The sequence below is a fragment of the Erinaceus europaeus genome, chromosome 12, assembly GCF_950295315.1.
Source record: "Erinaceus europaeus chromosome 12, mEriEur2.1, whole genome shotgun sequence".
In the NCBI taxonomy this organism is placed as follows: Eukaryota; Metazoa; Chordata; class Mammalia; order Eulipotyphla; family Erinaceidae; genus Erinaceus; species Erinaceus europaeus.
This window is the reverse complement of record NC_080173.1, coordinates 77,997,313-78,024,831: the sequence shown is the minus strand read 5'-3', so window position 1 is coordinate 78,024,831 and position 27,519 is coordinate 77,997,313. Positions and strand designations below refer to the sequence as shown.

At 38.8% G+C, this 27,519-nt stretch overlaps 1 protein-coding gene across 1 annotated transcript; it reads left to right on the top strand.

The window, feature by feature from the left end:
- The first annotated feature begins 1,392 nt into the window (after positions 1–1,392).
- Positions 1,393–27,519, top strand: TMIGD1 (transmembrane and immunoglobulin domain containing 1). Its single transcript, XM_060202448.1, has 7 exons — positions 1,393–1,952; positions 3,564–3,667; positions 6,528–6,806; positions 18,779–19,057; positions 24,400–24,503; positions 26,235–26,275; positions 26,733–27,519. The coding sequence occupies exons 2-7, from the start codon at positions 3,586–3,588 to the stop codon at positions 26,734–26,736; spliced, it is 789 nt and encodes a 262-aa protein (XP_060058431.1). The 5' UTR covers positions 1,393–1,952; positions 3,564–3,585; the 3' UTR covers positions 26,737–27,519.

Genomic DNA, 27,519 nt, shown 5'->3' with positions numbered 1-27,519 from the left:
ACCTGACGCTGTTGACTGGCTACGGAAGTAGGGCAAACACTAGAAGAAGAAGAAGAATCTCTGTCCCCTGGTGTCCCTCCCTGCTGCTGCTCCAGATTCTGAGGGCAGTAGCAATGGAGATTCAGAGTTTCACTTGGTGAGTGTCTGGGGAGTCCTCTCCTCCCTTCAGCTGTCCCCTTGTTGATGGAACAGACTGGAGGTGGTGTCTCAACTGATAAACTGCAGGACTGTTACCAGCCACCCAGTCTCTCCCTAGACTCCTCTCTGTCACCAGCAATGTGTGTTTGCACTCACTGGTGATTTGGTGGGTTCCTGTAGTCTTTCTAGTCCTGTCTTGTTGTGGTCCCAGGTGGTCTCCTTTGGTATTCCTAGTTGATCCGGTAAAGGAGAGGAGAGGAGAGAGACAGACCTGCTGCTGCTCATAGCCCCACCTCCAGAAGTCTGATTTTTTAAAATTTATTTTAAAAAGGAGACATTAACAAAACCTTAGGATTGGAGGGGTACAACTCCACACAATTCCCACCACCAGATCTCTATATCCCTTCCCCCCATTCATGACCTTCTAAATAACATTTTCTTTTCTTTGATTTACTTTATCGTAAGAATATAGTACATAATTCATATAACACAAAAATATGTGTTAACTGTATATAATTCACCAAGGCTTCCAGCAGGCTGTTAGTAATTAAGCTTTTGGAAAATCAAAAGTTAGCCTTGGGCTCAGGGAGATACTATGGTGACATAGTGCACCAGACTTTAAAGTCTGAGACTCAGTGGTTCCAAGTTCAATTCCTGGAACCACAATGAAGTCAAAGTGAGCAGTACTCTGAGGTTTCCCCCTCTTTCTCTCTTTCACCTCTCTATCACTAGGATAAACATCTATATAACTATATATCTATACAGCTACACAACTATACTGCTATATGGCTATTTGGGCTGAGTGGTGTTGTACCCAATTGAGGGCACTAATTACCATGTGCAAGGACCAGGTTCAAGCCCCTGGTCCCCACTTGTGGGGAGGGAGGAAGCTTAATGAGCAGTGAATCAGGGTTGCAGGTCTCTCTCTGTCTGTCTCTCCATATATCTCTCACTCCCCCTCTCAATTTCTCTCTGTTCTATCAAGTAAAAAGAAGAAAAGTCCACAGAGTTGTAGATTTATTGTGCAGACACTAAGCCCCTTTAATAATCTTGGTGGCACTAATACACCCATATATATATATTTCTTTATTGGGGGATTAATGGTTTATAGTTGAAATTTTCTTTTTTCAAACCACGTGTAGTACTGCTTCACCACTTGTTAAATTCTCTCCTGCAGGTAGAGAATCAGGGACTTGAACTCTGGTCCTTATGCATGATAACATGTGTGCTCAATATGGTGCACCACTGCCTGATCTCAACCTTTTTCTTTCCATGCCTGACTTACATATGAAGCTAGGGTTACTTGTGATAAGTAACACTTTCTCATCATTATTTATGTTGTATGGGATCTTCCAATGTTTGGGCTGCTGTGCAAATCAATCCTCTCCTCAAATTTGGCTCATCACAACTCTTGGGCTAACAGATTATCATAGTGCAATCACCCAACTTGACCATGGGCTTGTATAGCGAGAGGTGTTAGAAATCTTTACACAAGGTCTGCTTTTTTTTTTTTTTTTTTTTTTTTTTTAGGACAATTACAACTCCATTACAACTCTCAATTACAACTCTCTGGCCTCACCTAGTTACTTAGATACACATACAAGCTTGGATCTTAATAAGATGTCTTTCCCAATTACTATCTTCTGTAAGAATCTACAAAGGGAGACTTTGGACTCAGTTTATCTTATTTGCTTGGCCCTACTGTCATAAAAAGTTTAAATTCACATATTATAAAGATGGTAACAGGAAAAGAATTCCAAGTTCTCAGACAGAAGAACAATTAGCCAAGGAAATCTGCTTTCCAGAGCCAGCAGGTAAGTAGAATGTCTTGTATGGAAGGTAGAGAGATAGGAAATTTTTAAAAATGAGTTAAATGAGGGAAATATGTTTTGAAAAATTTTTGTCTTGATATGGTAGAAGGGGAGAGGAGACATCAGTTTTTCTAATTAACAGAGTAAGGTGTGGTCAGCTAAGAAGTTTTTACTTTGTTCCTGAAGTGGAGAGTATTTGAGAAAAGTCTGCTACTAATCAGATTCTGAAGTCATCAGGGTTCCAGTGCTGTGTGTAATAGAAATCACTTTGGAACAAAATCTGAAAGGATTACTACTAGTACTAACTGCATCTTATGAGAAAAAGTGATGCAGACTTGCCAACCAGAAGGGTGAGTCTTGCCAGGAATAAAATTTACTCCTGTAAAGATAGACCTGGGGCAGGGGAGGAACAGGGCTGGCCCAGAGAAATATAGGTATATTCCAAGTCATGAAGGAAAATATTTATGTTAAGGGGCCACAGCTCCAAGTTGCTAAGGCCTGTGGAATGACAGGGACTGGGAGGGATTAATAGCAGCTTCTTAAAGGAAGGCACTGTTGACCTTGACACTTTTAACCTAGGGTGAAGTTAAAAACATGCTGTTGGGAGTCCTGGGTTCAAACACTGACCCTGATATTTATACTGTTTCTGGGATCTTGGGATCTCTGTTAACTTTTCAAAACAACCTCAAGAGGCCTATGTAGGACTTTACTGGGATTGATCCCGAGAGTACCCATTCATTGGGGAAACTGACGATCCTTCCTAGCCAACTGAATCCACATGGATCCCAGTCACTTTCAAAGCCATTAACTGAAGGGCAAACGCTAGAAGAAGAAGAACTGGGATTGAAATAATGTATGTAAAGCATTTGTTTATCACAGTGCCTGTTGCATAGAAATCACTCCATGTTACTCTATGGAATGGTACTCGTAAAGGGGGTAATAGATATATGTTTTCTCCAGATGGGATATATAGAGAAAAGGATGGTAGCAGCACAGGCTAAGGGGGGGGGGGGAGGGCTTTATTATCTGTTGCATATACTGGGCAAAGAAGAAGTATTGGGGGGGAGCAGGGTGGGGAGGGAGAGGGCAAAGAGATCAGTATGGTTTCAGACTAGAGGCTAAGTCACGATTAATCTTTTCTACGATATGAATTTGAATCTCTGGGGTTTTGTACAGTCTAAAAAAAAACCCTCCCTATTAGCTAGAGTAAATTTACAAAAATGGCCCAAGAAGCTCTCAGTACAAAGACTGAATAGTAGGAAATATCTGAGAATGAAGCAAGTTTCATTTTCTTTCTGTTAAGTGACAATCCACCTTTTTTTTTTTTTTTTTTTCGGGAAGGCTGTTTTTATTTTCTCTGGGCTTACTCTAGAGCTGCCTTTATCTTATAAACTATTTCCTCTGGAATTCTTTTCATTGCCTTAAAAAATCACTAAAAGTAAAAGCACTTTGAACTTAGTAGTCACAGCAGGACTGTTTAATTAAAAACCAACCACTAAAGTCGGGATGACTCAACTAGGATCTTATTTTAAATGTATTATCGTCAAGAGGTAGGTTCATAAACTCAGTGTAGACCAAAGTACAGAATCAACTGCACTATTTTTCCTCCTGAAGATCAAACTTAAATTCGTTAAAGATGTCATGGAAAAGCAGTCACCTAATGGGAGTTCACAAGTTTCTTCTGTTTGTGACTTTATTTCTGCCATATGGGATGACAAGTAAGTTAATATTTTTTTTCCTTTGCTTCTTTTTAAATATAGAAAATTTTATGATTATAAAATGATTGGTGGCACTGGGTACATCCTAAAATCTAAATTGGAATGAATTTATGGGCAGCATAATTCAGAGTACAGACATCAGATAGCATAATAAAAACTAAATGGAAAAATTTTTAGAACTGTGATATTATAAGCTAAAGTATCCTATTCTCTTTAGATCACATCCAGAATTTTTTTTTACACTTTAATGAGTTTCATCATTGAGCTTACCAAAAATGATCTTCTGCTAGCTGTTTGTTCAAGTATGCTATTTACACAAGCTTCTCTCTCTCTCTCTCTCTCTTCTAAAGATTTGTTTTATGACAGAGAGACAAGAATACCACACCACTCTGGTATACCACTTAAACAAAATTCTTTCCTACATTTTCTTCCCACTCCAACCTGGAAATAGCATTTTCCTTCCAACTGTAAAGTAAATGAGGAAATCTATATTTAAAAATCTCCCTAGATCTCATTCTTCAAAGATAACCACTCAATTTTCTGGTGTATAAGTCTCAAGATTAAAAAAAGTTTAGGCAGCAATCTTATTTTTTAATATTTACAGAATACATTAACAAATGTTATATAAAGGTCAAGATTGTGGCACCTGAAGTTATTTTTTAGCCTTTGCTATTTGCTACTGAAGTAGAAACTTTTTTTGATGATATCAGGTATGTTACTATACAATGAATGAGTGGATTTCTAAACTGAGAAATGACAAACTTTTATGGATCTTGATAATCCATTTCTTTTTTTAAAAAAAATTTAATGTCTTTTAAAAATATTTATTTATTCCCTTTTGTTGCCCTTGTTTTATTGTTGTAGTTATTATTGTTGTTATTATTGATGTTGCTGTTGTTGGAAAGGACAGAAAGAAATGGAGAGAGGAGGGGAAGACAGAGAAGGGGAGAGAAAGACACCTGCAGACCTGCTTCACCACCTGTGAAGTAAATCCCCTGTAGGTGGGGAGACAGGGGCTCGAACTAGGATCTTTACTCCAGTCCTTGCACTTTGCGCCACCTGCGCTTAACCCGCTGCGCTACAGCCCAACTCCCAATAATCCATTTCATGGCAGTGTCTATCCCCATGATAAACCATAGCGTCTTTTTTTTCTTTTTTTTTTTTTTTTTTAACCAGAGCACTGCTCAGCTCTGGTTTATGGTGGTACAGGGAATTGAACCTGGGACTTTGGAACCTCAGACATGAGAGTCTCTTTGCATAACCATTATGGTATCTACCCCCATAAACCATAGCGTCTTAAACATTTGCTGATTGAGAGTTGGGCGGTAGTGCAGCGGGTAGGGCACAAGTGGCGCAAAGCCCAAGGACCCGCATAAGGATCCTGGTTCAATCCCCAGGCTCCCCACCTGCAGGTGAGCCACCTCACAAGTGGTGGAGCAGGTTTGCAGGTGTCTCTCTTTCTCTCTGTCTTCCCCTCCTCTCTCAATTTCTCTCTGTCCTATCCAACAACGAGGACGTCAATAACAACAACAATAAAACAAGGGCAACAAAAGGGAATAAATAAATATTTTTTAAAAATCTTACTACACCACACAAACAATGTTAAAATATCAGAACTACAAGACCAAATGTGTCCATAACCCTATCATTTAAACAGATCTTTTTTAAGTTTTATTTATTTATTTTTATTTTGTATTTTTTACCAGAGCACTGTTCAGCTCTGGTTTATATTGATACTGAACCTGGGAACTTAAGACTATGGAGCCTCATACATAGGAGTCTCTTTGTATAACCATTATGCTATTTACCCCTACCCCAGAAATGTTTTCAATTCAACTTTTGCCCATATGCATTTATTTTTTATGAATCTGTACTAATAGAGATGCAATTTATTATTGTGCCTAACCACCTAAGGTTATATCTTACAAATATTTTCTTTTTTGCTAAATCCTTTTTCTTTTGTACTTTCCAATTTCTATTCCCCTTACTTTGCTACTTCTCACATCCTGAAGTAAAAAAATTAGGTCTGGTAGTTATTTTTCTACTTTTTTTAAAATGAGTACAATTCAGCATATGTAAATATGACTTTTCCATAAAAATGTGGATGTGGTAATTCTGTCCATACTGTTTGTTTGTTTGTTTGTTTTTTCCAGAGCACTGCTTGGCTCTGTCTGGTGGTGATGCTGGGGATTGAATCTGATGCCTTTTGTTCTTCAGGTTCATGAAAGTCTTTTTGTGTAACCACTATGCTGTCTCCCCAGGTTGCATACTGGTATCTAACACAGTGGTTCTCAAAATTCATTCCTTAGTAGAATCACCTGGAGATTTGTGCAAAACTGTGCCCAGATTGTACTCACATCAATTAATCAGAATTTCTAAGGGTGGCAGCCTCTTGAAAATTCCTTGGGTAGGGTCAGAAGATAGCTCAGCTGGTAGAATGTGTGCCTTGTCACGTGCATGACCTGAGTTTGAGCTCTTGCACCACACAGATGTGTCATGGCACTTGGAAAAACTCCAGTACTATGGTCTCTCTCTCTCCCTACAAAATAAATTAAAATATTTTTTATGAAAAAATCCCTAGGTAATTCCAATATGCAGCAAAAATTGGTAATCATCATTTTAATCTTATCTTTTGTTATTATTAGTATTAATAGTATCATTATTAGTAGTAGTATACTCTGGATCTTTTCCCTCACAAAAACTACATGGCTCATTATGACTTTATTTAATTGTTGCAGAGTATTTCACTGTGCTCATGTAACAGGATTTATTTAACTACCACCCTGTTAGTTGTCTCAGTTGGTTATCTATGTTAATGTCCTCATTACCATATGATAATAATTTCTCCCTATACTCCCAGGTTCTGTTCTAACTGTCAATGGCAAAGCTGATAACTATATTCTGGATACTTACCTTGGCGCCTACGAATCTTTGAAGTGCACTGTTCAAAACCACACCAGAGAAGAAAAACTTCTCTGGTATCGAGAAGGGGGGACAGTGGATTTGAAATCTGAAAACAAAATCAATTCCAGCTCTGTCTGTGTTTCTAACGTCACTGAAAATGACAATGGAGTCTCCTTTACCTGCAAGCTTCAGAGGAACCGGTCAATGTCCATCTCAGTGGTGTTGAATGTCATTTGTGAGTAAGGGGAAAGAAAGAAACTGCTAGTCAATCAGTGTTGTCTACTACAGGGCCTTAGGTGGTAGTTGAATTCTGAGTCTAAACATTATGCGTGTTTTAACTTTTGCTTGATATTGTCAAATTGTGCTATTTATACTCCACCATAAAACATGAGGGTGCCTTTCCCCCCATACCTTCATGAGCGCCATGCATGTTCATATTTAAAGAATTTGCCAGTCTGATTTGAAATTTCACTTCCATTTTCTAAATGAAGAATGAGGTGGAGGCAGATAGCATAATGATTATGCAAAGAGACTCTCATGCCTGAGGCTCCAGAGTTCAATCTCCCACACCACCATAAACTAGAGCTAAACAGTGCTCTGGTAAAAACCAACCAAACAAAAAAAACAACAACAATGAGGTGGCTGGGAGGGTGCATGCTTTGCCATGTGCATGACTCAGGTTCAAGCCCCTGCTCCAGCCTATGGGAGTACTGTGTAGCCCCTGCTCCAGCCTATGGGAGTACTGTGTAGCCCCTGCTCCAGCCTATGGGAGTACTGTGTAGCCCCTGCTCCAGCCTATGGGAGTACTGTGATCCTGCCAGATGTTTGATGCTGTGGTGTCTCTCCTTTTCTGTCTCTCTTTTTGTCTCTACCTTTCTAGCTGAAAAAAAAATAATGAGGTATTTTCCTTTAATAAATGTGTTGGCTACTAATATTCCTTTTCTGTGAAATGTCCAGTCATGTCCTTCATGCACTTTTCTGTTGGATTATTTTTCTTACTAATTTAGATAAGAACTTTTTAAAAACAATTTTTAAATTATCTTTATTTATTTGGTAGAGACAGCCAGAAATTGAGAGAAAGGGGAAGACAGAAAGGGAGAGAAAAAGAGAGATACCTGCAGCACTGCTTCACCACTTGTTAAGCTTTTCCCCTGTAGGTGGGGACCTGGTCTTGAACCTGGGTCATTGGGCATTGTAACATGTACGTTCAACCAGATGCACCACCACCCAGCCACAGGACTTTGTAAATTAAGAAAATTACCAACAACAATGACATCAATAATAACTGCAACAATAAAGCAACAAGGGCAACAAAAGGGAATAAATAAATAAAAATAAAAATAAATTAAAAAAAAAGAAAATTAGTCATTTGTCACCTTAGATTGCAAGTATTTCTTCTATTTCTTTTTCAAAGTTATATTTGGGGGGAGGAATCATATTAAGCTTTTATGTATTTATGTATTTAAATTATTAATCTTTTATGGTTGTTACCTTTTGTGTTTTCTACTAAAGCTACCTTAGGGGAAAAAAAGAAAAAAAAAAAACCCTCACTATCAGGGGCCAGACAGTGGCACATAGTTAAGCTCACATATGACCATGTACAAGGATACAGATTCAAGCCCCCGACCCTTACTTGCAGGAGGGAAGTTCCACAAGCAGTGAAGCAGTGCTGCCAGTATTTCTATATCTCTCTTTCTCTTCCTCTCTATTCCCCTTTCCTCTCAATTTCTCTCTGTCCTATCAAATAAGTAAATACTTTTTTCCCCAGTTTTCTCCTCTCATATTTATTAAATAGTGATTTGTGAGATTATAGGGTAATAGGAGTGTATACTAATACCATTCCCACCACTAAAGATCTGTGTCCCTCTTTCCCTCTTCCCCCCCACCCCAGTGAAGCTGAACATCCACCCTCACCCTTCACCCAGAGATTTTTACTCTGGTGCCATACTCCAAATTCAGTCAACTCCTGCATTGAGTTTCCCTTTCTGTTCTTCTTTCTCAGCTTTTGTTTATGAGTGGGATCATCCCATACTCATCTTTGTCTTTCTGACTTAGCTCACGTAATATAAGTTCTTCTAGCTCCATCCAAGATGGGTCAGAGAAGGTGGGTTCACTGTTCTTAATAGCTTCATAGTATTCCATTGTATAAATATACCACAGCTTTTTCATTTATGTGATTTAGGAAGTGTGGATGGGATTGTAGATGTGATATGGAAAATGATGATGTCATATGATGTGGTAGAATCAGTTGTGAACTTATTATAATGACCATAGTAATCAAAATAACCTCATAATAAAAATCAGAGCCATTTGACCTCAATGAGCTCAGCAGAGCTTTCTGTAAAAAATTAAGCCATTGATATTCAGATAAAAGATGTGGGAATCCAGTTTTGGAAAATACCAGTACCCTGGAACTTGAGTTTCCAGAGTTAGTTACTTGTATGTGTCTGGGCAAAGGAAGTTTTTGTTCATTTGTTTGTTTTTCGAAATTAATACAATGTGGCTTCTAGCAAGCTACCTCTTGACTGCTTTGATAGAACTCAAGATTACTAATGGGAGCTTGGAGGGCCTTATAATCATTATAAAACTACCTGTGAGTAAAACTGAGCCCCAGACTGACAGCCTGAATGACCACAGTTAGAGCTAGGGACTAGGACACAAATGCCCAAACTACAACATCAGTGCTCTCCCATTGTACTTTCTTAGAGGAGACATGGAGAAAAGTCTATAATATACTTTAGTGGCTTAAATAAATGATTCTCAGTTTCACAATGTGAATCCACTTTTAAAATCATCTTTATAACACCCTATTTATGGCTAAGTGCAACACACAAACACATCAGTTGGCCAGTGATTCTTGGTGACAGTTGCTAAACCAACCTCATCAAATTATATGTCAAAATGAGCTCATAAAAAAGTGACAAGAATATTATGTACAATCCTAAGACAGTATTACTATTTTTTTTTATTTCTTTATTGAGGAATTAATGTTTTACATTTGGCACTAAATACAAAAGTTTGTACATGCAAAACATATCCCAGTTTTTCATATAACAGTACAACCCCCACTAGGTCCTTTGTCATCCTTTGTGTACCTGCATTCTCCCCACAACCACCCCAGAGTCTTTTACTTTGGTGCAATACGCCAATTCCAGTTCAGTTTCTACTTGTGTTTGCTCTTCTGATCTTGTTTTCAACTTCTACCTGAGAGTTAGATCATTCCATATTCATCCTTCTGTTTCTGACTTATTTCACTTAACATGAATTTTTCAAGGTCCATTCAAGATCGGCTGAAAACGGTGAAGTCACCATTTTTTATAGCTAAGTAGTATTCCATTGTGTATATATATATCACAACTTGCTCAGCTACTCAACTGCTGTTGGACATCTGGGTTGCTTCCAGGTTTTGGCTATTATAAACTGGGCTGCTAAGAACATACGTGTACTCAAATCTTTTTGGATAAGTGTGTTGGGTTCCTCAGGATATATCCCCAGGAGAGGAATTGCAGGATCATAGGTAGGTCCATTTCTAGTCTTCTGAGAATTCCCCAGACTGTTCTCCACAGGGGTTGGACCAATTTACATTTCTACCATCAGTACAGGAGGGTTCCTCTGACCCCACAATCTCTCCAGTATTTGCTGCAGTTACCTTTTCTGATGTATGACATTCTCACAGGAGTGAAGTGGTATCTCATTGTTGTCTTGATTTGCATTTCTCTGACAATCAAAGACAGCATTTTTTCATGTGTTTCTCAGCCTTTTGGTTCTCTTCTGTGGTGAATATTCTGTCCATGTCCTCTCCCCATTTTTGGATGGGGTTATTTGTTTTCTTGTTGGCAAGCTCTTTATATATTCTGGTTATTAGCCTCTTGTCTGATGTATAGCATGTGAAGATCTTCTCCCATTCTGTGAGGGGTCTCTTGGTTTGGGTAGTGGTTTCTTTTGCTGTGCAGAAGCTTTTTGATTTGACGTAGTCCCATAGGTTTATGCTTGCCTTAGTCTTCTTTGTAATTGGATTCCTTTCATTGAAGATGTCTTCAAAATTTATACGGAAAAGACTTTTGCCAGGTATCTGATATCTCTAAGTATCTGATAGTTTCTGATCTAACATTCAAGTCCTTGATACACTTGGAATTTACTTTTACATTTGGTGAAATATAGTGGTTCAGTTTCATTCTTATGCATGTTTCAACCCATTATTTCCAACACCATTTGTTGAAGAAACTCTGCTTTCCCCATTTAATAGTCTGGGCACCTTTGTCAAAGATTAGATGTCCATAGGTGTGGGGGCTTACTTCTGGGCTCTCAATTCTATTCCACCCGGTCAGTGTGTCTATTCATGTTCCAGTACCAAGCAGTTTTGATGACAATGGCCCTATAATACAATTTGAGATCTGGGAGTGTGATGCCACCAGTTCTGTTCTTTCTTCTCAAGATTGCTTTGGAAATTCTAGGTCTTTTCTGGTTCCAGATAAACATTTGTAGCAGTTGTTCAATTCTCCTAAAAAATGTGCTTGGGATCTTGATGGGGATGGCATTAAATTTGTAGATGGCTCTGGATAGTATATTCATTTTGATGATGTTGATTCTTCCAACCCATGAACATGGAATATTTTTCCACTTCTTTGTGTCTTTTTCTATTTCCTTTAGTGACTCACAATTTTCAGTATACAAGGTTTTTCACTTCTTTGGTTAGGTTTACTGCTAGATATTTTATTGTTTCTGTTGCTATAGTAAAAGGAACTGATTTCTGGATTTCAACTTCTTCTAACTTAGTGTTTGCATAGAGGAATGCCACTGATTTTTGAGTGTTTATTTTGTAGCCTGATACCTAATTGTATTGCCTGATGATTTCCAAAAGCTTCTTGCTGGATTCCTTAGGTTTTTCTATGTATACAATCATGTCATATGCAAATAGGGAGAGTTTTGACTTCTTCTCTTCCAATCTGTATGCCTTTCATTCGTTGTTCCTGACTGATTGCTATGGCAAGAACATCCAACACTATGTTGAATAGTAATGGTGATGACAATGAATCTTTTGATACAGCATTCTGGATGCTAAAGTTGGTGGCATATAGTTGTTCATAGAAGCCTCACATAATATGCTGAATTTCTGCAGTGACTGTTGTGATATCTCCTCTTTAATTTATGATAATTTTTGTTTGGGTCTTCTCCCTTTTGCTGTTTTGTGAGTCTGGCTAAAGATTTGTCAATTTTGTTCACTCTTTCGAAGAACCAACATTTACTTTTGTTGATCTTTTGTATGGTTTTCTTATTCTCAATGTTATTTATTTCTGCCCTAACTTTAGTGATTTCTGTCCTTCTGGTTGCTTTAGGGTTTCTTTGTTCTTCTTCTTTTAGGTCTTTAAGATGTGCAACCAGGCTGCTTATTTGTGCTTTTTCTTGTCTCCTAATGTGTCCTTGTATGGCTATGAATTTCCCTCTCATTACTGCCTTAGCTGTGTCCCAAATATTTTGGTAGCTTGTGTTTTCATTTTTATTGAAGTCTCAAAACATTTTGATTTCTTCCTTTATTTACTCTTTGACCCAGTAGTTAGTAAGTAGTGTACTGTTGAGCTTCCACATTTTGGGACTATTACTAATCTTTTGTTGATAAGTGTTAGTTTAATTCCACTGTGGTCTGAGAAGATGCTTGGGATGATTTCAATGCTCTTGAATTTGCTGATGCTGTCTTTGTGGCCTAACATATGGTCTATCCTTGAGAATGACCCATGTAGATTTGAGTAAAATGTGTATTCCAGTTTCTTGGGTTGAATGACTCTGAAAATGTCCAATAGTTCTAGTTTATCTATCTCCTCATTTAGCTCCCTCATGTCTTTATTGATTTTCTGTCTGGATGATCAGTCAAGTTGAGAGAGTGGGATGCTGAAGTCCCCTACTATGACTGTGTTGCTGTTAATATGTTGCTGTCGCTCTTTCAGTAGACGTTTGATGTATTTAGATGACTTCTCATTGGGTGCATAGATGTTAATAATTGTTAAGTCCTCTTGATTGACTGATCCTCTGAGCATTAAGTAGTGTCCATCCCTATCTTTTTTATTCTTATTGATTTTAAAGTCTATAGTGTCAGATATGAGAATAGCTGTTCCTGCCCTTTTTTTGTGGGCCATTGGCTTGTATGATAGTTTTCTATCCTTTCACTTTGAGTCTGCGTTTGTCTTGTTGAGTTAGATGGGTTTCCTGTAGATAGCATATTGTTGGGTTGTGTTTTCTGATCCATCTTCCTATTCTGTGCCTTTTGATAGGTGAATCCAGGCCATTGCCATTTATTGGTATCAAAGATTGAAGATATTTTAATGCCATTCTTATAGAATTTTAGAGTGTTCTGATAGATGGCATATTTATGATGGTCTGATTGTTTATAAGAGACTTTTCAGAACTTCTTTCAGAACAGGCTTGATGATAGTTGATTCTTTCATCTGTTGCTTGTCTGAGAAGATCTTGATGCCTCCATGTAGTCTGAATGACAGTCTAGCAGAATACAGTAGTCTTGGTTGAAAGCCTTTCTCATTGAGCACGCGATAGATATCTTGCCATTCTCTTCTGGCCTGTAGTGTTTGTGTGGAGAAGTCTGCTGCTAATCTTATGTGTTTTCCCCTATAGGTGACTCTTTGTTTTTCTCTTGCAGCCTTCAGGATCCTTTCTTTATCCTTATTCCTTTCCATTCTAAATATGATGTGTCTTGGTGTCTTTAAGTCTGGGTTAATTCTGTTTGGGACCCTCTGGGCTTCTGTCTTTGATGTTGTCTAGACTAGAGAAATTCTCAGCTATTATGTCCTGTAGAAATCTTTCTTCCCCTTCCTCTCTTTCTTCCTCTGGTAAGCCAATAATGCGTATATAATTTCTTTTGAAGTCATTCCTTAGGTCTCTGTTGTTGTTTTCAGCATCTCTTAATCTCTTTTTGAGATCTCTTACTTCTTTTTTAGTTGTCTCTAATTTATCCTCAATCTTGCTAATTCTGTCTTCAGCCTCATTTATTCTATTTTCTCTCTCCTCTACTGTTTTCTGAAGTTCATCTATTTTGTTACCTTGTTCTGATACTGTTTTAGCTTGTTCAGATAGTTGTGTTCTTAGCTCAGCTATTTCAGCTGTCAGCTCTCTAATAACCTTGAGCTAATTAGTGTTTTTTTTTCCCAGAGTCTCACTAGTTGTTTCTGCATTTCTGATGACAATTCTTTCAAATTCTTTATTCATTCCTGTGATTATTTCCTTAACTAGTGTTTGAATGTTTACCTCATTATTTTGTGCTTCACCCTTTGGGAGGCTTTTAGCTGGACTGTTGTCCTGGTAAGTTTCTCCAATATTTCTTCTTGTTGGTTTAACCATTTTATATAGTTTGTTATGAGGTCCCTCTCTCAGTACTTTTCAAATTACTGATCACTATTGCCTGGATTGACTTGTGTCTAAGTAAGGTAATTACAGGGTTCACAGTTGTGGTAATTGACAATTGTTTCTGTATTATTATTATTATCTAAAGATTTTATTTATATATTAATGAGAAATATAGGAAGAGAGAGAAAGAACCAGACATCACTCTGGCACTCAAACTGAGGACCTCATGCTTGAGAGTCCAAAGCTTTATCACTGCACCACTTCCCAGACCACTGTTTCTATATTATCTTAATCCCTGAGTTGGAGCTTAAAAGGCTTAAAAGCCTCTTTTGTTCTTTTTATTCTCTGTAGGCTATGAGAGCCTGAGGGCTTTTAAACTATAAGTAGGCTTCTTAGCTTAATCAATGACTCCTGAGCAAGAGATAAAGCAGGGTGTGGCAGAGATAATCCAGTGGTTATGCAAAGAGACTCTCATAGTGCCACTGCTAGGCCACTGAGGTATAAATCTTCTCCTGAGTTTCCTTGTTAGTTCTCTGTCCCCTGGTGTCAGCACAGGGCCTCCCTGCCGCTGCTCCAGATTCTGAGGGCAGTAGCAATGGAGCTCACAGTTGCATTTGGTGATTCTTAGGGGAGTCCTCTCCTCCCTTTCAGCTGTCCTTTTGTTGGTGAAACAGACTGGAGGTGGTGTTTCAACTGGTAAACTGCCAGACTGTTACCAGCCACCCAATCTCTCCCTAGGCTACTCTCTGTCCACAAGCCACACGTGTTTGCACTCACCGGTGATTTAGTGGGTTCCTAAAGTCATTCTAGTCCTGACTTGTTGTGGTCCTAGGTTGTCTCCTTTGGTATTCCTAGTTGACCTGGGAGAGGAGAGGAGAGAAACACAGTTGCTGCTGCTCCATACCCCTGCCTCCCAGTATTTCTATTGTCATGGCAGATGAAGTACTAGAAGGAAATTTGATAATACACTATTTGGAGGAGAATGTGTAGAAATTGGCTCATATATTGTTGCTGAAAGTATGAACTGAGATAATTGCAATGTATGCAATACAACTGATAAGAATTTAAAGCATGTCTATAGTTCACTATTTCTACTTCTAGATCCTTGAAGAAATATATGTACACATGCATAAAGAGTAATGTATCAGTAAAAGAATGTTTATTGTAGCACTATTTATCACTTTAAATATGAAAATGACCTTATGCCCATTAATTAAAATGGTTAGATATGTAGTTATATCTCAAATGCATGCAATTAATTCACCCTTCTAAAATGATCAAATATATTTTATTGTTTTTAATTTTGTTTATTTATTTATTATTGAAAGACAAAGAAATTTAGAGGGAAGGAGAGATAGAGAGATAGAGATAAACACCTATAGCACTGCTTTACCAATTGTGAGCTTCCTTTGCAGCTGGGGACTAGAGGCTTGAATCCAGGTCCTTGATCACAATAACATGTGTGCTCAACCATGTGTGCCACCACCTAGCTCATCAAACACATTTTCTATGGGTACACTGCATGTATAGAAGAAAATCAAATCTACATACAGGGACCAAGTGGTGGCACACCTGGTTAAGCATTCACATTACAGTGTACAAGGGCCTAGTTTCAGACCCCTGGTCCCCACCTGTAGGGGGAAAGCTTCATGAGTGGTGAAGCATGGCTGCAGTTGTCTCTCTGCCTCTTTGTCTCTCTCCCTCTCTATCTGACCCTCCTTAATTTCTCTGTCTTTACCCAACAGATAAATAAATAAATAAATAAATAAATAAATATAAAACACAGAATGAGTCAGGAAGTGACAATTATGAAGTCAAAGAAGACCCTAATTTTTCCAAAACTATACCAGATTGAAAAAGGGGGGGGGGGGCTGTAATACTCAAGACATCATTTTATTTATTTAATTTTTATTTATAAAATAAATAAAATAATTGTGCTCAAGACATCATTTTATTTATTTAATTTTTATTTATAAAAAGGAAATACTGACAAAAAACATAGGATAAGGGGTATGTACACTCCACACAATTCCCACCACCAGAATTCTGTATCCCATCCTCTCCCCTGATAACTTTCCAATTCTTTTATCCCTCTGGGAGAATGGATCCAGGGTCATTATGGGATGCAGAAGGTGGAAGGTCTGGCATCTATAATTGCTTCCCTGCTGAACATGGGCATTGGCAGGTCAATTCATATACTCCCAGCCTGTCTTTCTCTTTCCCTAGTGGGGCGGGGCTCTGGGAAAGCAGGATTCCAGGACATATTGGTGGGGTTTCTGCCCAGGGAAGTCCAGTTGGCATCATGCTAGCATCTAGAACCTGGTGGCTGAAAGAAGAGTTAACATATAAAGCCAAACAAGTTATTGACTAATCATGAACCTAAAGGCTGGAATATTGCAGATGAAGATTTGGGGTCTCTGTTTTGTAGATAGTTAGTAGGCATATTTTAGTTATATTCCAAAGGGCCCATGACTATACTAGTTGGTTTTTTTTTTCTGAGCCTGACATCTGATATGCAGGTGGACCCAAGTTGTTATTGTCTGGGGAGATGATGAAGACATCATTTCAAATACTTAAGTGAAAAATTAACAACCTAGTCACCAGCTGGTGGCACACTCAGTAGAATACACACATTACCATGCCCATGAACCTGGGTTCAAGCCTCCAAGTCCTACTTGCAGGTGGGAAGCTTCACAAGTGGTGAAGCAATGCTGCAGGTCTCTCTCTCTCTTACTTTGTCTCTCTATTTCTCACTCTTTATCCAAAAGAGAGAAAAAAACAGAAAGAAAAATAATTTAAATATAGAAATATGTCCCCTCAGAAGCTCTCCAGAAATGACTCTGGTGACAATAATAATAGAAAAAATGTTAAGAACTTATAGATAGATCCAGGATTGAGTGGTGGCGCACTGGTTGAGTTCACGTGTTACAATGCACAAGGACCCAGGTTTGAGCCCCCAGCCCTCACCTGCGGGGGGAAATCTTTTCAAGTGGTGAAGCAGTGCTGCAGGTGTCTCTCTGACTCTATCTTTCTATATCACCCCTTTCCTTCTCAATTTCTGGCTGTCTCTATCCAATAAATAAAGGTAATAAAATTTTTTTAAAAGAACCTATAGCTTCATGGTCTGGGAGGTGACACAGTGGGTAAAGCACTGGACTCTCAAGTATGAGGTCCTGAGTTCAATCCCAGAAGCACATGTACTAGAGTGATGTCTGGTTCTTTTTCTCCTTCTATTTTTCTAATAAATAAAATCTTTTTTTTAAAAAAAAGGAACTTATAGGTTCTGACCACAAATGAAATCAATGTTTTTGATAATTATATTTTTCTGTTCTAGCAGCTTCCTATATATCTGAATACTATACAACATCCTTATTGGATATGGATACAGAATGCAATCTCATTCCACTGAACAACGAAATGTCATTCTTCTGAGTTATTAATACCACAGCCTACTCAGGGGCGAATTATTCAGTGTGCAAGTTATACAAGCTCCTTTTTTCTCACTCTGTCTCCACCTCTTTATTCACTTTTCAAGTGTTTTATTAGTTTTCTGCACCTTGTCGAGAAAACAAACACAAGGGGTATGAAGATGAAAGGCTGGAAAGTGTGTGTGTGTGTGTGTGTGTGTGTGTGTGTGTGTGTGTGTGTGTGTGTGTGTATGTAATGGAGGGAAGGGGTCAGGGTGAAGTGAGTGAAATTGTCTGGTGAAGATAAAAGTGTTTGATTATCTTTGGATCCACACCTACCATGATCAGAGAGGAAGTAAGGAGCTGATTACACATGGGATGAGGGAGGTCAGCTTTGTGGGTGGGAGACAGACGACCAGGGACTCATGACTGATCTGGGAACGCAGTTCAATCTTTATTGATGAGCAGGAATGCAGTGCAATCAAACAATCTCTATTCATTAGAAAATCCTGTCCTTTATATCTCCTGAGGCAGAAGTGTCGGGTTGGAAGAGGGTGGGGGGGGGGGGAGAAGGAAAAAGCACGCGAACCAGTGGAGATTAAACGGTGGAAAACAGGACGTGACTAGGAGAGGGGGCGGAGTGGAAAAAGAGTATGAACCAGTGGGGATTAAACCAATGCGGGTCTCAAACAGAACAATTATCATGTAAATAGACCACAGCATTAAATTAAGCAATGCAAGCGAACCTAACATGATGATCAAAACAGAAGGGGTCTTAGAAGCAGAATTAGAAGCAGACCAACATGTCCTCACTTCCCTTAGATAACCAAACGAAATGATGGAACACCTTCTGAGAGGCAGGTATTTGTAGAGTTTCATTGAGAAAATACAAATATGCATTGGCAAATATGTGGCCAGAGCAAATGTTAGATAAAATACAAAAAAGAGAGGAAGAGGCCTCAAAACCAGCACCACTGTGATGATAATAGTGGGTTGTAGGAAAAGTCATGACACATTTTTCATAGTAAAATATGCCATGACTTTTCCGACAACCCAATAATAGTAGCTAGTACTTTGACAAAACCTTACAGCATTATCTCATTTAAACTTCACATTGACTCATGAAGTAGAAATTATCTCATTTTTAAATGAGGAAGCTGATGTCTTAACAATTATATAAATTTCTGAATATCACAGTAAATGGTGTAGATGGAATTAAGGATAACTGCAATGCCTGTCTTCCTACTATTATACTGCTGTATACAACAATAGTACAGAATGGTTAATTATATTAAATCTCAGAGACAAAAGACTCATGACTTAGAATTTTTGACTAATATTATCTACTTTAAACAGGCTCACCATTCATTATGTGCATGTATATCATGTATATATTTGTTTCATGTCTCACTCGCTCATCGGCTAATTAAATCTCAATGTCTTGCAGTTCTTCCTCTCCTAAGTGGGAGTGACTTCCAAACAGTTGAGGAAGGCAGTGATGTGAAATTGGTTTGCAATGTGAAATCCAACCCACAAGCACAAATGACATGGCACAGAAATGGCAGCATCCTGAATTTAGAGAGTAACAATCAAGTTCACCAGACAAGCAAATCTCTACAGCTGTCAATCACCAAAGTGAAGAAATCTGACAGTGGAACCTATACCTGTACTGCAAAGTCATCTCTGGGTCAGGAGGTGACCAAAGACTTTTACCTCACTGTCAAAGGTAACTCTCTTTTTGTCTACTATAAAATACAGTGCAAAATTTAAAATAACTGCCCAAATAATGTTTTTGCTGAGAACAAATGATGATGACAATTGCAATTCATAGCTAGGGTTTTCTTTGAATCATAACCTACACTGATGTAGTTTCCCACTAAGAATTCTATTTTTGCCTTTTAGGGAAGTTATATACATTCTGTAGAAGATACTGCTTTTTGAGCAAAGGTTCTTTTTCTAGAATTAAGTGGTATAGATGATAATTCTGGTTGACTTTTAGGGGGAAGCGCTTTCTTTCTTTCTTTCTTTCTTTCTTTCTTTCTTTCTTTCTTTCTTTCTTTCTTTCTTTCTTTCTTTTTTACCAAACAGCTTTTTATTAAAAGACCCAAACACAAAAGCGAGCTGATTGGAGGGAGGGGAGGGAGAGAAAGGAAAAGAATAAGAAAGTAAGTGGGGGCTGTTCCCCAGATTCTACTCTGATTCCTATGAATATCAGGGAGGGATAACAAGAACTCAGAAGAGAAAAGAAAAGAAGATCCTGAGCAAACAGGCTGGGGGGGGGGAGCGTTTCTATAAATTCTCTGGGAAAACAAGATTTATAGGAATAGTCACTACTTAATGGCAAACAGGAGAGAAGTCTGAAACACACAGAGAAAAAGATACTGGATATATAAAACAAATGGATCTTGGGAGTTGGGTGGTAGCACAGCGGGTTAAGCACACAGGGCATGAACTACAAGGACCAGTGTAATGACCCTGGTTCAAGGCCCCAGCTCCCCACCTGCAGGGGAGTCACTTCACAAGCGGTGATGCAGGTCTTTCTCTCCCCCTCTCTGTCTTCCCCTCCTCTCTCCATTTCTCTCTGTCCTATCTAATGACGACATCAATAACTACAGCAACAATAAAAAACAACAATGGCAACAAAAGGGAAAATAAATAAATATAATTTTTAATTATGTAAAAAATAAATATAAATAAATAAAACAAATGGATCTTTAAAATTATTTTTAACTCTCCGAGTTCAATCCCCAGCAGCACATGTGCCAGAGTGCTATCTGGTTCTTTCTCTCTCCTCCTATCTTTCTCATAAATAAGTAAAATCTTTAAAAAAAATTATTTCTAACTCTGAAATTGGAACCTACAAACTAATAAGAAACTACAAAGAGAAGCCTCATGCTTTTTCTATCCCACAGTAGGAAAAAAATGAAGCTCTAGGTTCATTTCTCATCTTACATTTCTTATTCATATAAAGAAGACAAGCTACCTAGTATAGTAGATGCAGAAAACACCCATTTCCTGAGCTGCGGCCAGTATGTTAAGAGCTATTAAACAAGCCAAGGCTTTTTATCACTTTCTTCCCAATTTCCATTCAACACTTTTCTTGCCAGTCCCTTGCCTTAAGCATTTGATTGATGTGACCATTGGGTTTAACTCCTCGCCCGTCAGGAGGTCTGGGACACCAACCGGGTAGCAGATGGGGGCCAAGGGGGAATATTGCTGTTGTGTGAATTTCCATCACTGTGATTACACATGTCCCATAATTCATCCTACAAAGCAGTGGCAGTATGTCAGGGGCTACTTGCTCTAAAAACCAAACTCAAAGGGGCCATGAGGTGGCTTGTCTGGTAGAGCACACACATTACCATGCAAAAAAATCCGGTTTAAGCCCCTGACCCCACATGGAAGTGCCTATGAGGGGGTGAAGGTCTCATGAGAGGTTCTGCAGTATCTCTCCTTTTCTTTCTGTATCTCTTTTTCTCTGTCCCTCACTCTCTGTCTAAAAGAAAAAGAAATGGCTGCCTGGAGCAGGGAAACTGTACAGGCACAGAACCCACAAAATAATTCAAGCATTCATGAGGTAGAAGCACTGGAAGGGGCACCATAATGAACCTTTCTTTGGCAATTTACATTCCCCAGGACCAGAAAATATGGTTGGTGGATCCTTGGACTAAGTCTTTCTTGCTAACTTTAGATACAACATGCAGAGACTATGGAATCATATCATTCCTCTAGGTTAAAAAGAAATCATAATTGCTCTATGTCATATTGTAAAAAAGAACATACAGCTTGTGTGGCAAGCTTGGCAAATTGGTTTTCAGGTGGGCAGAAAATCCTGTTTTGGGTGGAGTTCTTCCAAACCAACTTGTTTTTCTCACTTCTTCCTGCTTTATTACTCCCCTGGCTGTTGGCTGCCTTCCAAGTGTCAGTACCCTGCTGCTGATGCTCAGGCTGAGTGCCAAGTCTGCCACGAGTCTCTCCTCCAGCCTTATAGCTCAGTGGCATAGTCTCTAAGTGAGGCCATACAAACCTGGAAATGACTTTATGAATTTTTTTTCTTGAGCATGAGGTTTTTAGCTGACACGTTAAGATTGTTTTTGCCAAAATGAACATAAAGAGGAAAGAATTCAAAAATGAGTGAAAACAGGACAAGGGGAGAAGTACAGTTATACTTGTTAAAATCCCTTTTCAACAGAAACTTGGCATCCAAAGGGAGCCAGTGTTTTCCTTTCAGCTTGTGGAGTGAAGGCTGTTGGGGGGAGGCTTCAGTTTGTTCAGCTTGGTAAAAATATTCCAATCTATCACTGAATTCTGATTTCGTTTCCTAATGGTTTTACCTTTGTTCCTCTTTGCTTTGAGGTCACTCTTTGGCACTGCAAATAGAGAGGGTCCCCAGTATAAAGATTGCTGTGTCCCTGGGCTGGTGATCATAGAGTAGGGCTTAGGAGATCTTTTGGAATGACTGTCTTCAGAGCACTGGAGGTGAGATCTCCACCTTCATGAGAATGATTTTCCAACAACAGCTAAAAGAAAACAAGAGCAAAGGCAGACTAATCCACTTACTTCCTGAAATAATCCTGAGCAGAAACTGGACAAGAACAGAGATGAAAATAACTGAAAGGGGCAAAGGAGATAGCAGTATAATTATGCAAAATGACTCTGAGGCTCTAAGGTCTAGGATTAATCTCCCACACCACCATAAGCCAGAGCTGAGCAGTGTTCTGGTAAAAAAAAAAAAAAAAAAAAAAAACGAAAAAAACATATATATATATAAACAAAAAGGAAAAAGAAAGGGTGTTCCAGGTGGTGGCACAGTTGATAAAGCATTGGACTCTCAAGCATGAGGTCCTGAGTTCAATCCCCAGCAGCACATGTATCAGAGTGATGTCTGGTTCATTCTCTCTCTCTCTCCTTTTATCGTCCTGAAAAATAAAAAAGAAAAATCTTAAAAAAAAAAAAAAAAAGAAAGAAAGAAAAAAGAAACGAAGAAGAAAATGTCTGAAAGGTAATTGCTTAGAGTGTTCTATAGTTATGGAGACATGAGCTCTATTCCATAATCGTATGGCATACAGGATTTAGGCTTTGATATTATTTTATTTTAAATAAAATAATATATTATATTATTTTATTTGATATTATTTTATCATTTATCTAGTTGCTTCTTCACATCTTTCACCCTTCAAACACTACCACATGCCCTGTGTTCTTTTTCAATTTTTTTCTATTTTTTATTTATAAAAAGGAAACATTGACAAAACCATAGGATAAGAGGGGTACAACTCCACACAATTCTCACCACCAGAACTCCATATCCCATCCCATCCCCTGATAGCTTTCCTATTCTTTATCCCTCTGGGAGTATGGACCCAAGGTCATTGTGGGATGCAGAAGGTGGAAGGTCTGGCTTCTGTAATTGCTTCCCTGCTGAACATGGGCGTTGACTGGTTGATCTATACTCCCAGTCTGCCTCTCTCTTTCCTTAGTAGGGTGGGGCTCTGGAGAAGCAGAGCTCCAGGACACATTGGTGGGGTCATATGTCCAGGGAAGTCTGGTTGGCATTATCTGGAACCTGGTGGTTGAAAAGAGAATTAACACACAAAGCCAAACAAATTGTTGAACAATCATGAACCTAAAGGCTGGAATAGTGCAGATGAAGAGTTGGGGGGGATCTCCATTTTGTAGATAGCTAGTAGGCATATTTTAGTTATATTCCAAAGGGCCTGTGGCTATACTAGTTTTTTTGGCTTTGTTTTCTTTTTCTTTTTTTTCCCCCGAGCCTGAAATCTGATTTGCAGGTGGATCCAAGTTATTGTCTGGAGAGATGATGTCATGGCTGGATAATTTTTTTTTAATTGAGTAGAGACAGCCAGAAATTGAGAGGGTATGGTGAGATAGGGAAAGAGACTGAGAGACACCTGCAACTCTGTTTTAAAGAGCTTCCCTCCACAGGGGTGTCCTGTTTTTTTTTTGTCTCCAGGGTTATTAGTGGAGTTCAGTGCCTACACCATGAATCCACTGTTCCTGGCTGCCATCTTTTTCCCATTGTTGGATGTTGGATGCTGCTGTTGTTGGCTAGGACAGAGATTAGGAGAAGACAGAGAGGGGAGAGAAAAACACCTGCAGACCTGTTTCACTGCTTGTGAAGTGACCCCTCCTGAAAGTAGGGAGCTGGGGACTCGAACCAGGTTCTTTGTGTGGGTCTATATGCTCCATACTATGTGCGCTTAACCCGGTGTGCCACCACCTGGCCTCCATGCACTGTGTTCTTTATGATATTTACCTTACAGCTGGTGAAATATCTCCCTTCAGTAGTGAATTTCTTTACCATGTTCAAGCGTGGCCCTCACCACATTGAAGGAAGCTTCAGTGCTATGGTTTCTCTCTCTGCCTTCTCTCTCTCTTCATCTAAAGGATCATATATACATTTAAAAAAATGTTAGTCAGGGCTGAGTTGCACACCCAGTTGAGAGTATATACCATGCTGAAAGACCTGGGTTTGAGCCCTGCTCCCTACCAGCAGGGGGGACACTTCATGAACTGTGAAGCAGGTCTGCAGGTATCTTTATTTTTCCCTCTTTACCTCCCCCATCCCTTTCAATTTCTATCTGTACTATCAAATAAAGTAGAAAAAAAATGAACAAATAAACTAAATAAATAAATAGGCCACCAGTAGCAGTGGATTTGTAGTGTTGCTACTGGTAACCCTGGTGGCAATTAAAAACAAAAAAAAGATAGTCATCTCTATCTGTAATTTTTGATTGTTTAATATTCCATCTTAGAATATGAACACTATGAAGGCAGGAGACTTCCATAGTTCATCCTGTTTTTTGTAGGGACAAAAACAGCACCTAATCTATAATAGTCATTCGGTAAATATTTGTTGATGGCACCAAGTTCCATGAACTCTACTGTACAGCAAACAGAATGCTTTATTTTCTATACATTTTAAATGTGTTTTCTATTAGAATGGGGTTCTTTACCACTGCTGGGTACCCAGGAACATCTTAGAAGTATAGATATTATAAGTGTATAAGCATTAGCTTTCATTCCCTATATTTGTATTTTCAACAGATAAAGTTGTGACTGTACCAATAGAACCTATCATCGCTGCATGTGTTGTGGTTTTTTTGACACTGAGCTTTGGACTGGTTGCTAGAAGAAAAAGAATAATGAAGGTACATAAGTATTATAAACTATTTAGGGAAAGATCCATCCAAGATAAAGAACTCGCTGTGAAAGTTAATTAGGAACCATTCTTGGCCAAAGTTGTATCTGGTCTTTTACCATGAGATCCAACATGGAAGGTGTCCAAGGTAATAAAAATTGTGAATACAGGTTTATAAACAAAGTAAAGGTGGACATGACCTGAATTAAAAAACAATCGTAGTAGGGGTTGGATGGTAGAACAGCAAGTTAAGTGCACATGGTGTGAAGTGCAAGGGCTGGTCCCTAGCTCTCCACCTGCAAGGGTGTCACTTCACAGGCTGTGAAGCAGGTCTGCAGGTGTCTATCTTTCTCTTTTCTTCTCTGTCTCCCCTCCTCTCTTGATTTCTCTCTGCCCTATCTAATGACAACAGCAATGATAACAATAATAATGACAACAGGAAGGGCAACAAAAAGGGAAAAAATAACCTCCAGGAGCGATGGATTCATAGTGCAGGCACCAAGCCCCAGCAATAACCCTGGAAGGGGAAAAAAAAAATGTAATGTTTGGGCATTTGGAGCTGACTTTTCTTCCTTTAAAATTTCCCTTTATTGTTGCCATCATGCCTTTGGTACAATAAATCAGTTCAAGGAACATCTGTTCTGTATTCAGAGATTAGCATACAAAAGATGGCATTTTCTGTTCACTTCTTAGGAACAACTCTGTGGAGCTACAGCACACTAAGTTTTGAATTGTTGAGTGGTTAGTTGTTGACTAGCATGATGTGGAGTGTGTATGCGCACACCTGGTGTTCAACTTCACCCTTGATTCAGTGCCAAAGGGAGGGGAAAAAAGGGAGAGGGGAGACTCTAGAGAAATGCCAGGATACCCAAGCTGATCTCTTTATCCAACAACAGGCATTCTCCTTGAAACCCAGGATGACTGGGTATTATGTCTTCCAACAAGGAAGTCACCCTTGTTACAGTCGAAAGCAAAATGACCAACAGAGAGAGAGAGAGACAGAGACAGAGAGACAGAGAGATTCAAAGAGCCGGGTGGTGGTGCACCTGGTTGAGTACACATGTTATAGTGTGCAAGGACCCAGGTTTGACCCCCCCACCCCCCACCTGCAGGGGAAAAACTTCACAAGTGGTGAAGCAGTGCTCCAGGTATCTCTCTATCTCCTCACTCTGTCTCCCCCTTCCTCTCAATTTCAGGCTGTTTCTATCAAATCGGTTAAGTTTTTATATAAAGAAAAAAGAAGTATATCAACTCTAAGTTCAATATGAATAATCAATGTGGTCAGAAAAATAAGACCTGGGTCAGTATAGTAGTAGCTGTGCTTCTACAGCACCTGTCTCTTCTCTTTTTTTTTTTATAAGTTGTTTATTTTTTCAACACCTTTTGTTGCCCTTGTTGTTTTATTGTTGTAGTTATTATTGTTGTTGTCATTGTTGGATAGGACAGAGAGAAATGGAGAGAGGAGGGGAAGACAGAGAGGAGGAGAGAAAGATAGACACCTGCAGATCTGCTTCACCGCCTGTGAAGCGACTCCGCTGCAGGTGGGGAGCCGGGGTTCGAACCGGGATCCTTATGCCGGTCTTTGTGCTTTGTGCCACCTGCGCTTAGCCCGCTGCACTACAGCCTGACTCCCCTGTCTCTTCTCTTGAGGTACCCTGATGCATTCAAAATGTATATATAAAAAAAAAAAACAAAAAAAAAAAACAGCCAAACTCATTGTTCCTGTTGTGTTTGCTTTTAGCTCTTTATCAAGAATAAAGATCCTCAGGGAGGAACAGCTCTGTAAGTACTCTGGACTGGGGGGCAATGATTTTGTATAAGCATACACACTGCAGTGGTGTGCAAACTAAAAATCTATCTTGGGCAAATGCCTCTTGAGATAGAAGATATCAGAAGGTGAAGGAGCTCAGAAGAGAATGGAGGGTGGAGGAGAATCTACTTCCACTTAAGAGGAAGAGGGTGAGGCTAGATTGGAAGTTGCCCAGAACTGAGAATACCTTTGGTCTTAAGCCTGCTGTCTTTATGTGCAACTGCATTTTATTGCCACACCATGTAAATGACCTTGAGAGCCAACCCGCATGCTTTTTCTTTGGAGCATCATCTGGAATGTTGGCTTCAGCATAAAAGTAGGTGATGGGTGGTGTGTGGGGGGGTGGGGAGTTTCTTTCCAGGAGTATGAATTTTGTTTTTTTTCCTATTGCTATGGATATCATTATAACTAACTCTTCATTCATTTCAGATGAGAAAGCTGAGATGCCATTCAGTACAAGAGCTTTGCCTCAGGACTTCCTTGACTTATGTAGTCCATCTATATTTATTGCCATTATTAAATTTGTTCTTTCTAATTTCTCAAATATTATGAATATGTATATCATTAAGCATGTAACAGTAGATATTATAACTGATTTGATATGTTTACATGACATTTTTATGGAGAAACCTGTGAAGAATGGAAGTGAGATTGTTGTTAAGTCTTCTCTTTGAAGCGTATTTTAATTAATTGTAAATTGTTCTGAAAATATTGGTAACTACTGACCATTTAGAATATATTTTTCTAGCTAGATTAGCAAGCATTAGAGTTTCGTAAATCACTACAATACAAAAATTGTGTGTAGGGGGCAGGCAACATAGAGTAATGAATTTTTTTTTCTCAGATAACAATTTATTATTATCTGTTGCTAGTACACAGGTAATTGAACCATAACTTCTTTCTATGTGGATGGGGAAAAATTATTTGTAGCCACTCTATGGGGGAAGCTGTGTGTATTTAATCATCATCATCGTGGCATTTTAGACTCTTGATCCTCTGCTTATGCCGTTCAATTTCTAGTAATGAATTTTTTTAAGTTGCCAGGGAAACATGAAAATATTACTTATTATCTACCTTCACTGTTGTTTCATAAAATAAATGCTTTTGGTCAAGAAAAGAAAAAAAAAAGAAGGAAGGAAGGGTAGAAGGAAGAGAAAGGACACGGCCTCAAAACATGATGCTTCTGTAAATGGAATAAATGTACTATTATGAAACA